The sequence below is a fragment of the Apostichopus japonicus genome, chromosome 19 (genome assembly GCF_037975245.1).
Source record: "Apostichopus japonicus isolate 1M-3 chromosome 19, ASM3797524v1, whole genome shotgun sequence".
NCBI lineage: Eukaryota > Metazoa > Echinodermata > Holothuroidea > Aspidochirotida > Stichopodidae > Apostichopus > Apostichopus japonicus.
Window position 1 is genome coordinate 30898432 of NC_092579.1, and position 12990 is coordinate 30911421.

The following is a 12990-nucleotide window of genomic DNA, read 5'->3' on the forward strand; positions in this document are numbered from 1 at the left end:
AGCATTGTGATTTCACATGTTCTTAGTATCCCTGCAAAACAAATCGACTCATGACAGACTCATGGCAGCTTACTGGTAGAGCGCAGAGATTACTTTCTAATTATGAATAGTATTTCAATTTGTTTATTAACAGAGCAAACGAAAACTTGTTTGAAACCGAGTAAATTGGATAGTGAACGAGGGTAAGTCTAAGTATGACTAACGGTATGTGAACACTCTTAAACAAAGTAAAAATCAGTAAGTCAACGGAAATGCTAAACAAAAACGTTTTAATTATCACATTTTTAAACCAATTTAAATTATGTCAAAATATCACTCGATTACAAACGACATACCAAAAAGTTGATTGGACCGTTAGGTATTTGGTAAACAGTTGCCACCACCCTGAAAATAACAAGAAAGTCAAATATGAAGTAATAACCCTTGCAACCTTGTAACTTGCATTAACAAATACTGATAAGCTCGGATATATATATATATATATATATATATATATATATATATATATATATATATATACAGCAATACTTGGCAGTGGAATACAAGTACAAAATGTTAGACTATGAAAGTATGACGCAAGCGGCACTGTCGGAAAAGTACCAAAAACCATGACAGTTATTCAGGGGTCCCAACTTTTTGTTGAGGTCGGTGATGTGAGACTTCAGACGAAAGATCAATCAAAATGATCAGAAACTTATATTTGTTATTAAAACGGGATTCTTCTGTATAGATATACATAGGAAGAGGATTTAAAGAGAAATAAATCATGTTGAAAGTACACATTTCAATTGAATCCAGAAGAGTATACTTATTGTATGTATAAGTCGATGTTCGACGATTGAGGAACCAAAATATGAGTGAAAACTTACATTTGCAGCTTGTTGGCCAACTTAGCGAAATGGTGAATACTGCGGTCCGTGAATGGATTAGGTGGGCTTGGAAAGAAAGAGTGTAAATGAATTAAATGGTTCTTCATCGTACAGGTAAAAACATTGGTTTATATTCTGTGGAAAAAAGTAATCGGGATGCGGTATAGGTCCATCTACTAATTGTAGTGGGAGCTTCAAACGGGTCTCATAATGTCGATATTAAGTAACAGCGGGGCTCCATTACTCGGGTCCATCCTTTCCTTATTATACTCTGACTTGTGTCAAACTCGTAGTACTCTGGTTTCGGGCTGGACTGTGCACTTGATTCGGGCTGGACTGTACACTTGATTCGGGCTGGACTGTACACTTGATTCGGGCTGGACTGTGCACTTGATTCGGGCTGGACTGTACACTTGATTCGGGCTGGACTGTGCACTGAATTCGGGCTGGACTCGGTGCGTGATATCAAGTCACGGTAAGTTCACCAATGTCTTTATACATCTCGATTACGGGCGAATGGTTGAATTTCTTTTTAGTCTAATATTTTCTCTAGAATGAGTAAAAAGTAGTACTTTTAATTTCTTAACACCCCCCCCCATCCCCCAAAATTGTTCTCGGACCAAACGGGGAGGCCAACAATTTGTAAAAGAAAGACAAGAAAAAACTAGCCATGATATATATATATATATATATATATATATATATATATATATATATATATATATATATATATATATATATGATATTGAATATGCTATGTTGTTTTAATAACATGGTGTAACCTGCTCCTATAAGAAGGTCTTCTCATTAGCCATACTAACTTGCATACTGGGAACGAGATATATCTGGATAAGTTCAATTTGATTCAGTGATCGACACCTATAGTCAAAGTTCCGTGCGTCGTCTTGCACTGGATTATCATATTATTCAAAACAGAAATCTCCATTTAGGACAATGTAACAGGTTTTGAGATTCTTACGTGTACCTTCACTCACGTCCTGTTATGTATTTGTAAAGGTATGGTATGTTGTCGGTGATACACACAGGGCCGTCAGTGTCACTGTGAGAAATAGGGAACATGTCTCCCACCCTCCCGTCCAACAATCCTTTGTATTGCAAATGGCGGACATTTTGTAATAAAGACACGTAAAGTCGGTTGCATTGGAAACATTGAAAGTTGTATTATATATAACATGTAGTCAAAATGATAACACCATTTTGCACCCTAAACCCCCTTACCAAAACATTTAAAGTCGCTTGTTCTATGGGAATGGGCCAAAAGTCATGATTGTGTTATTGTTTACCTCACATTAGCATTACAGAGAGAGAGAGAGGGGGGGGGGGTGGAGAGAGTGTATAGAGTGAGAGATCGGAATGTTCACGTTTATAATGGAATGCATAATAATGCTTTTATCCAGGATAACTTGCATTTGCGGTCAACAGATTTTGAACGTTTTTTATAGGCTATAACAAAATGATTTCGTAGTTTAGTTACTCGATGCCATTTACACAGAAAATATGACCAAGTGTGTGAAGGAACTGTCAATTAACTAAGGTATTATGCATAAAGGGATATTAATTTGTTATTCCACCAAGATATCTGGAGCAAACAAGTATGTGAAGATATATAGTTTCTATATGTAACTAGACAATGTGAACTATGACACTTTGAGATATTTCATATAAACTAATTCGGATGAAGTATAAACATATAAAGCAGCAACCTGTCAAGGGATGAATTGACAAACCCTAAAAACCTGATATTATCATAAAAAGAAGCATAGAAATAAAATATGACTCATAATTGACAAACAAGGAGTACTGTATTAGAAAAATATATTGCCCCCCCGGACCTTCGTCAGCAGTATACTGGCCAATCAAGAGCGTAGGAACCGGGGGGCTGGGGGCGCCAGCTCCCCAGTGAAAAATATGGGGGGGCGGAAGTATCGTTCCGCCCCCCCCCGCTCCGCAAGTCAGAAAACCCCTTTTTCATTTCCAAATGAGAAAAAAAAATCTCATTTGAAGCACCAAATTGCATCTAAGGCCAGGTGAAAATGCAAAATTCTTTACAAAATGGAGTGGGTGTTGAAGTGTGCTATATTGCACCAAATTGCATCTGAGGCCACCTGGAAATGCAAAAAAATCCCTTAGACCCCTCCCCTAGGCTGGCCATCAGTCTTCAGCCCCCCCCCCCACTCAAAAGTACCTTCCTACGCCACTGCTGGCCATGGAATGAAAAGTACAACGTGTAACACAATGAAAGTATGACGCTAGATAAGTACGAGTGGCAATGATGAATTAGTAGCGATTGAACATTGACTTTACAGAAATCAGATTAAGGAACAAACAAGAAATAAGAAGGAAGAAGTCAGATCGGATTACATCTGTTTGTTGAACTAGTAGTTGTTTAGGAGTCCCAAATCTTTGTTGAGACCGCTGAGATGAGACTTCATACGAAAAACCCAATCGATATCTTTTTTCGTTCAGTTAAGGATTTGAAGTGAGAATCAATTATAATGCATTAAGGTTTTTGAGAGATGTGTCTAGGAAGATTAAATTGTTCGGAAACGGGGAATCCTGCAAAATTATCACGATTTGATTGTTATGCGATTATGAAAATGAGTTCAAACTGATTATGAAAATTGTGATTATAAAAATTGTGATTATGAAAATTAGTTTAAGGTAAGGCACGAATACCTCAACCAACATGCCTCATCTCTCCCCGAACTCTCCGCCTGTCTCTCCCCGGTCTCTCCCCGATCTCTCCCCGATCTCTCCCCGGTCTCTCCCCGGTCTCTCCCCGATCTCTCCCCGATCTCTCCCCGGTCCCATCTACATTGTATGTTACGGACTTATTGTTTGTGATGAATACTGCACTTGAAAACTCACTTATCTGTGTTTTCTTCTCCTTGTATGAGGAGTAGAGCGGTGTCCTCTCTCCTGATTACTTCCGGTATGGAAACCGTCATATAATGCCACCAAACCGATTTGTCAACATCGTCTCCTGGAAAGCAACAAATAATATCCAACCAATAATCATTTTCTTGAATGACCTTGATTTTAGCAGCTTGTGATTAGATGAAGTGCTTAAATATATCTACTTAGTCACTTTCTATCTTAGCATACAATGTGTTCCAAGATCTGATAGTTACAACATCATCATTAATGACGCATGCGCAAAAAACAAAACAAATAGTTAAGTGTTATCACAGTTAATAGCGTTCCTAGATATGATAGTTACACCGTCATGATTCATGACGCATGCGCAAATACAATTAGTAATGTGTTAGATTAGTATATCGTGTTCCTAGATCTGATGGTTAAAGCATCATCATTAATAACGCATGCGCAAATACTGTTTGTTAAGTGTTATCTTATAGTACAGTATATAGCGTTCATAGGTCAACAGTTCATAAGTCAACAGTCACACATTTTCTTTTAGATTTATAATAACGGCGGTCGGCGGATGCTAACCGATAACATTTGCTTACTGCAGCAAGGTGAACTAAACATATATTACTTTTCAAGAGTAATTACTTTTATCCTGCCAATGCTCATTAAGTATTTTGCACTTACCTGTCAACCAGGTTTGTGACGTCATATTGATAACGTAGGTATTAGCAATCTTTTGTATCCAGTTGTGATCAATATGTTTTGCTCTATTAGTAGTAGGTATGGTCCGTGTTAGTACACGGTAGCAGTATGAGGGGTCCGGTCTCTGGATATACTCATCTAGGGCGGTCCTAGTTTGTGCATTCGTTTGATGATTATTGCGATGAATATCTGGTTTATTTGCGCAAATATAAGAAAAAGACACAAAACAGCAAGCAATGAAGGACCAGGAAATGTCAAATCTTCGCCCCATAGTCCTTTCAGATGGTAAAAATAGTACTTAAATAGTTAAAACGCTATTGGACCTTCTTCTTCTTCTATATGTCTGTCTGTCTTCAGTTCGTGATCACAACATCAAGTAACTCGAACCCATTCATCTCTTCTACTTTTTAGCAATGTTGATGACTGGTGCTGACCAATATGAATGCACATCAAAGAGCTAATCTGACAACGTCAAACACGGTTGTGAATAAGCTAGAATCTTGCTTGGATGATATAGTGATGTTATGAACATTTCAACGTTACCATTGAATATCCTTCGTAATAATGGCCTCCTTTTTTATCAACCTGCAGCATAACACCAAGCAGACACTCGGGTCGAAAATTAGTATAACATCTCAAATTCCAAAATTCCTTTCCATATAACACATATAGCTGTCGAATCTGCGTCAATGTAAAACTATATGTCCTGACGCTTCGACCCTATATAGTAGGATCTGTGTCAGAGGAAACTGAATCGAAAAAAAGATATCAGAACACATTAAGAGAGACAGATAGACTGACACTTAAATTAGACAAACGAGCAATTAATAGAGCTAACATAGAGCTAAAATAGAGCTAAATAGAGCTAAAATAGACAAAACAGCAAAGGAGAGGCTAGATGGAAGGAAAGATTGATGAGAGGGTGTAGGGCGGTGGCGACAGACTAGCGAGGGGTGTAACAATGGGAGGTATAATGGAGGAGAAAAGTAAAGGGAAGGGGGATTAGGAAGGATAACCTGTGAATGCAGATACAAATGGTGAAAGAGAGAGAGGCTGGAGGTCATGTGTCGAGGCAGGGGGGGAGGTTAGGTAGGGAGGGAGCATGAAGAAGGGAGGGGCGGTTTGGGTCAATCCCCTCGTAGATATTGGGACCATGTGGTTGATTGGTGCAAAGGCGTTGGATCCATACACGCTCTCTATAGGGGCGAACTGTACCCGGCGCCGGTGATCTAGAATTTCAATGCCTTGAAGGATCACATCCGAAGTACTTTAGGAAGGTTGAAATATCGCCCAATCGTAGTTTCAGTCTATAAAATGTTGACTGTTGATCTGTGGCCATAGAAACGGTTTTTAAGTTCCCTTCCCTTTTCATTTGACCTCTCCATTGCTGTGCCTAATTTTGTTCTATTCATATGTTCTATTCATTTTGTTCTATTCATTTTGCTCTATTCAGTTTGCTCTATTCATTTTGCTCTATTTAATGCTCATTTGTCTGTCTGTCTCTTAATGCGTTCTAACTTTGTTTTCGTTTGAGTTAGTCTCTGAAGAAATGTCAGGCCTTCTAACTTTTACATTCTTACCTACACAGGCTTTTGCAAGATAGATAAGCAGTTTGTTAACAGTTTTTGCTCTCTTTGAATCTATATTTATATAAATATCAAATATGTTGAAACCAGAAGTAGGCATTTCCTTTTCAGCACACTGAAGTGGTCAAATGCAACGGTTTTCCAGAAACGTCACTTTTCTTATGTGACTTTCATCACAGTTTAGCTTTGCAGTTTAACTTTTAGCAGCAGATTAGCTTTTAGCTTTTAGCAGCAGTTTAGCTTTGCTGCTTGTAAATCAATAACTTTGCGGGATTTACGAAATCTGAATCCATCCGCGGGGCAAAGAACAATGGTGTTAGACAACAAAGCAACGTTCGCAGCTAGAATCTGCCAAATGTTATCACACCTTTGACATCAATTTCTGCCCAACCACCAAAGTCAACAATGAAAACCCAGCCGTATTCAAACAATTCCATCAAGTGTGAGATGTATAAATTTAAGAAAAACAAACATAAGTAGGCATTGGTTGAAATATTTGAAAAATCCATCTGCAATTCTTTACCCTTAAGTATTGACTTTGGGAAATTTTGCCCAGGCAACCCTTAGCCCGCATTGTCAAGCCTATATCATACATTCGTATAGTTTCAATCATCAATGGTTATTTTTCAACAACAAAAAATGCACAAAGGAAAATAACATCTCTCTACCAACGCCTCACAGGCAGTGTTCATGACAACTTCACAGTCCTGCTTAGTGTTTCGAATGTGAATGTTTCGCTTGTACACAACGATTTCGTCTAGATCGTTTACTGGTTTCATTCACATGTGAATGTTGTTGCTAAGACATGAAATAATCGGTTACGCATGCTCATTAACTGTTTTCATACGCATGTGAATGTTGAGCCTATTAAGACATGAAATAATCGATTTACACAAGGCATTCCCATCACTTACAGCAAAATAACAGATAATATATAGGATTGTGGCACGGTTAACAGGGATTAATCTTAACAACGTGTTGGTTTAAGAGTTATAAGCTTAAAGATCATTAAATTCAGCGAACGAGCACTAAGGCTCAACAGAGAACTGGTAAAGTTCACTGAGTCCCCAGCAGGGCTTGCCATACTTCCAGGGAAATTATAGTGTCTTTTGTTCATGTGTGTTTGTATAAATAAAGAAGCTACGAGTGAACAAGAAATATCCTGAAATGAGTTTCAAATACATTAAAGAGTAATTGAATTCCTCAATAACTCATATGCAGTTTTGTGCATTGAATCATCTCTCTCATGGCATGTACTTCTTTTCTTAACATGCTGCAGTTGTCCGCCCTCATTCATGTAATCCCAGCCAATAACAGTGTGAAGTTGCAATTATGAAAATTGCAGGTTGGATTGTTTTCTATTCAAAGCGTTGCTCGGCCAGTCTCAAATATGTTAGTCGGTCACGAAATCGCTCTGTCCACAGTCTCCTTGAAAACACCCCCCTCCCCCACCCCACCCCGGCCGTGCTATGATCCATATCTCAAAAGAGAGTTAGAATTGCTTGTAAATTGGATTATTCTTCTCCTACATCAGTCAAAACTAAATCCTTCTTATCCTTCATATAGTTTCTGTCAGCGATAATTGGGTTTAGTCACCGAACGCAAATGAGCTAGAGTCGCCATTGCGATGGTTCACGAACCTTGGGGTGCGACCCAAATGTGGGTCGTATCATTTTTTTTCTCGGTAGGTCGCGGGTTTTTCAGACGTCGGAAGATATATCTACAATATTCAACTGAAAGAGCTTTAATGAACTATGAACATCTATTCTTAGAGGTGGGATCTTTTGGGTAGGGCTCAATGACCATGGAAACTCTACATGGGAAGTTTGCGTTTCGCTGATGTGGTATTGATATATATAATTCGCATTGGGTTCTTAAATTTCAAAGTATCCCATACCATTAATTTAGATCAATCCCCCTCCATTTTTGCGTGGATACTGCAGGAGACAAGTTGGCCAATGTGGAATTCATTTGTTTTACCTAGTTTTGGTAATTGGTATCAAAGGTTCAATTCTTTTCAACTTTTCTACCAAACTTTTTTTAAAACTTCTTTTAAAGTTGACTCATTTAATTAAGGTATTTAACAACTCTGATCCAATCTTAGTGTCTTGCCTGTTTTAGGGTATTTTTTTTAGTGTATTCTCTTTATTAATTGTTTCATTGTTTTGTTTTGTCCACTGGACAGACTTTTCTGTACCCTACGCCTTTTGTCTCGTAATAAATCAAATCAAAATCCGGCCAAGCAGCTAACTGTGTCCATAGCAACGCTCTTATAGAGTATACGATAGAAGTATAATTGCGAGAGCTTCGAGGATTTCGATAAAATCAAATTGGAACGTCTTGATAATTTTCGGTTGTCATAACGAATTATATTACAGAAGATTCATATTACACCGAATACAACTGGGTGCAGGCTGACCTAGTAAACATTACACTGAACACTACTAGCTGCATGCTGACATAAACATTACACTGAAAACTACGAGCTGCAGGCTGTTAACCTGGTAAACATTACACTGAATACTACTAGCTGCAGGCTGACCTAGTAAACATTACACGGAATACTACAGGGTGCATGCTGATTTAATAAGCATTACACTGAAAACTGCTGGGTGCAGGCTGTTAACCTGGTAAAAATTACACTGAATACTACGAGCTGCAGGCTGACGTAGTAAACATTACACTGAATACTACTGGGTGCATGCTGATTTAATAAGCATTACACTGAAAACTGCTGGGTGCAGGCTGTTAACCTGGTAAAAATTACACTGAATACTACGAGCTGCATGCTGACATAATAAACATTACACTGAATACTACTAGCTGCAGGCTGACCTAGTAAACATTACACGGAATACTACTGGGTGCAGGCTGTTAAGCTGGTAAACATTACACTGAATACTACGACCTGCAGGCTGACCTAGTAAACATTACACTGAAAATATTACTAGCTGCCGGCTGACCTAGTAAACATTACACTGAACACTACTAGCTGCATGCTGACATAATAAACATTACACTGAATACTACAAGCTGCAGGCTGTTAACCTGGTAAACATTACACTGAATACTACGAGCTGCAGGCTGACCTAGTACACATTACACGGAATACTACTGGGTGCAGGCTGTTAACCTGGTAAAAATTACACTGAATACTACGACCTGCAGGCTGACCTAGTAAACATTACACTGAAAATATTACTAGCTGCCGGCTGACCTAGTAAACATTACACTGAACACTACTAGCTGCATGCTGACATAATAAACATTACACTGAATACTACAAGCTGCAGGCTGTTAACCTGGTAAACATTACACTGAATACTACGAGCTGCAGGCTGACCTAGTACACATTACACGGAATTCTACTGGGTGCAGGCTGTTAACCTGGTAAACATTACACTGAATACTACGAGCTTCAGGCTGACCTAGTAAACATTGCTGTACTTAGGCTACATATATCGTTAATCAAGAACCTGTGGAAGCTAGGCAGTAACACAGATGAACCAGCCTACTGAAGCGTGAGTTGCTTCATCAATCATGCTGTCGTAGGCTATTGGCAAACCATCACTTTTATCACAGCAGACCAAGAGAATAAAATGGTTAAGCAAGGATACGTAAATTTGTCATTGCAAAGGTTTTAGTATCTCTCGCGAATGTCTTTTTACAACCATCACACTTTATTCCTGCTCTGTTTGACGAAATGAACCAACACCATATGCACCCTTCCCGTCACACCTCCCGTCCCCCACGTCCCCATCGAATTTCTGTAATCGATTTGAAATGACTAATGTGTCTGATTTTCGGCCACTTCGTTTGTTTCTCACATCTCAAAATTATTCGATTTCGCATAACTGTAATTGTTTTAAGTATCGTCGTGTTATAAAATTATAGAGCTGAAAGTCCATTTCAAGATGTTTCTCCATCTTTGATTTAACTTCTGGTGATAATTCATCAAGGTTACTTCCGAAGATTCGTTTATCTAACAGCTTTGCCATGTCCACTGTCAAGTCATTGTATCCATTAAAAACAATGGGTGCTAATGCTTCCAATAGCTTCATGAAACGTTCAAAATCTGCCACAATGCCGACCACCAAATATTTGTTGGCAATGTTATATTTGGCCTTTTCAAAAGCCCACGTTGACGCGTGCGCACACTTTTCATCGTAACCACAGAAATGATGCACAAGTGTGTGTCTTGTCCAGTTTCCAACGCATACGTTGTCGTTGCTAAGAACGCATTCATTGTAAGACTTAACCTTGACACCAGCCGTTCTGAATGCGTGTGTACCACTGTAGTAGAGTGAAAGGAGCCTTTCCAAAGGATTCCTGACCATACTTATAAACGTAATATTACGCTCGTCCGTGGATGACATTGGACAAAAGAACGTATGTGAGTGGAATAAAGACGGAAGGGGCTTGGTGTCCACATACTTTACAATATCTTTCTCTGGATGTGAACTTTTGTGAAGCGGGTCTTTTAAATCTTCAACAAATAGACGGTTATTCGCATATTTAGCAATGTTGAGAAGAATATGGCTGGCGCACATGGTGAGTGAGTTGTACAAAATCACATTAAAATCCAATGGCTGCATATGTTTACACGTTTGAGGAATTCCTAGCTCATCGACGGATGACTTCAAATTAGTTATGTTTAGTTGATTCTGACGTAATAAAACATCTTTCTTTTCACTCAAATCGTTCTGCTTGTTGTTTTCGTCGTTTTTCAGATCTTTGCTATTACTTACATCTCTACCTTCAGCCAGTTTGACATTTTCTTTTGCATTTGCGTTTGTATTCTTGATATGTCCTCTCCTGAGCTCTATATCCTCCCAGTTATCATCATCTTCATCCCATACGTCTACTATATTACTGAGTTTGCGCAGTGTCGGTGCTTTAAGGTGAGGAGCATTTCTAAAGTTACTTGAAGGCTGCTGTTTGTCAACAACTCCATACTGAAAGCCGAAATTAAAGCAACACGTCGCGATCATTAAAGCAAGGCTGAGACAAAATACCTCTGACCTTAGAAGTGATTTTTTTTTCGATCGAAAAAGTGAATACGCCATGTTTCGAGAACATGACCGGTTTTCCTCGAATGTCACTGTTGAATTACACTCGATGGATTCCTCGTAGTTCTCAACCATGAAGCTCGTTTTCTCGACTTTAGAATGAAGGAAAACTTTCTTTCTTATATTTTCTCCAAACCGCAGCACTGTGTTCTTTTGCGGACTAATCATAAATATGTTCTTTCTTTGATGAATGTCGATGACAGGTGACACATAATCCTGCAGGCAAAGGCTAGTTCTGCGAACTGTTTCTGCTTCATACAAATCATGTAAAAATAAGTTGCCAAAGTTCGATCCGAACTAACTGTTTAACTTTTATTCATATGCTACATAGATAGTAAACGAGTCCTTACCCGACAACTTTAAAATCCATTCGAGCAGATCATGTAAGGGCAATTAACACTGCAGTCATCGGATTGGCTAACAGTGTACGAGTAGACAGTATAACTATATCGGAGTTCAGCCTGCTGCAATATGAAACACCACTTCTTCCCTGTTAAGAAAAATTCTTTCTGACTGGAACTAACTTACTGTACACTGCACATAATTCGTATTTCATGTGATAGCTGTTCCCTCCAATCACGGTGATGTTATTTATGATGTTGATTTCTATATGTTCGATCCTCGGAGAATCCAGAGACACCTTTAAATTCCTCAATATCTTACCGGAGTGATGACAAAACTATACAGTATATAGTAACTAGTATAACTAAAACGACGGGATAAATCACCAGAAACTAAGACCTTTACAAGTACTGAGAACATTGTTTATTCAGTTAGTCGGCACAAACCAGTATGCGGCATTCGATTACTCTTGGACTTTGGTCTTGTGTGGTACAGTTTCACCCTTGACATTTCATTGACAAGTGTAATTATCTCTACCTGCACAGACAACTTCAACAAAATGAGCCTTACTTTTAAATGGGCACACGAGACTACGAGAAACCATATTTGCACCACCTCTATTAGCTGCTTCGAATCTCTTACTCCTGCTCATAACATGTGCTCAGATTTGGTTAGGAATCTTGATTAAAAAGAACTGCAAATAATAAATCTGGTTACGTAATCATCTACGCTAACAGCTGTTTGTAGAAACAGGGACGTATAGCTGCAGGGTGTGTATAGGGGGAATGGGGCCCTGGCGGGACGGGTTTATCCTCCCCCTATAATTCGCTTGAATCTTCAATAATTGGAAAATCGGTGGTCAAAAACATGACGGAATAGGAAAGTTTTATTTATGCAACATCTCTTAAATTAATTTAAGCTGATCGCAGACTGGGTAGAAATAAAAAATAATGTGACAGGGGCTCTTAATGACAGTCACAATATCCGGACATTGATAACAGCCACGAATGTGTTGTAGTATGAAGTCATTTCTGCTTCCCATGTGACGTCATCTTCGAACATCCGACTGGTTTCGCCCCCCCCCCCCAACACCTCAGGAAAGCTCTCTACGCCCTTGCCCCTCCAATCACAAGAACCTAGCAACGTCCCTGTTGTCAGAACCACACATGTCTCCAGCCATCAATTAGTGTAAATATGTGGCTGTTGTACATCATTAAGTGCGCAGCAGGAAAACTGGTTCCTTTTAGTAAAACGGTTTTACCATATCCAGAACAAATGAAACCATATATACGGTTCATGCACCTAAAAGAAGGGGGGGGGAGGTGATTTTTCATGCCTTTCTCCTGGGTGTAGAAACACTAGGCAAGAACCCTTAATAACAAACGCCCATTAACATTATCATTTTATTACACACAGTAATTATTTTCTAAATTTAGTGTTATTTTACAAGTAAAGTATACGGTACCAATATTGGACATTACCCTATTATGTGGGTCAACCATGTACACATTAATTAAGGAAATCCACGAA

At 38.8% G+C, this 12990-nt stretch overlaps 1 protein-coding gene across 1 annotated transcript; it reads right to left on the bottom strand.

The window, feature by feature from the left end:
* Nucleotides 1-305: 305 nt before the first annotated feature.
* Nucleotides 306-5850, bottom strand: LOC139959817 (uncharacterized). The gene is made up of 4 exons (XM_071957693.1): nt 4446-5850; nt 3759-3873; nt 870-935; nt 306-384 (listed from the first exon to the last, which is right to left on the bottom strand). The coding sequence occupies exons 1-4, from the start codon at nt 4732-4734 to the stop codon at nt 321-323; spliced, it is 534 nt and encodes a 177-aa protein (XP_071813794.1). The 5' UTR covers nt 4735-5850; the 3' UTR covers nt 306-320.
* Nucleotides 5851-12990: the final 7140 nt, after the last annotated feature.

Bases quoted from the DNA above. Each gene is read 5' to 3' on its own strand.
- LOC139959817 (XM_071957693.1), bottom strand. From the start codon at position 4,734: ATGGGGCGAAGATTTGACATTTCCTGGTCCTTCATTGCTTGCTGTTTT. The intron at 936-3,758 runs GTGAGTTTTCAA...TTTCTTTCCAAG, and splicing joins GGAGAAGAAAACACAGATAA to CCCACCTAATCCATTCACGG. The intron at 385-869 runs GTAAGTTTTCAC...TGTTATTTTCAG, and splicing joins TTGGCCAACAAGCTGCAAAT to GGTGGTGGCAACTGTTTACC.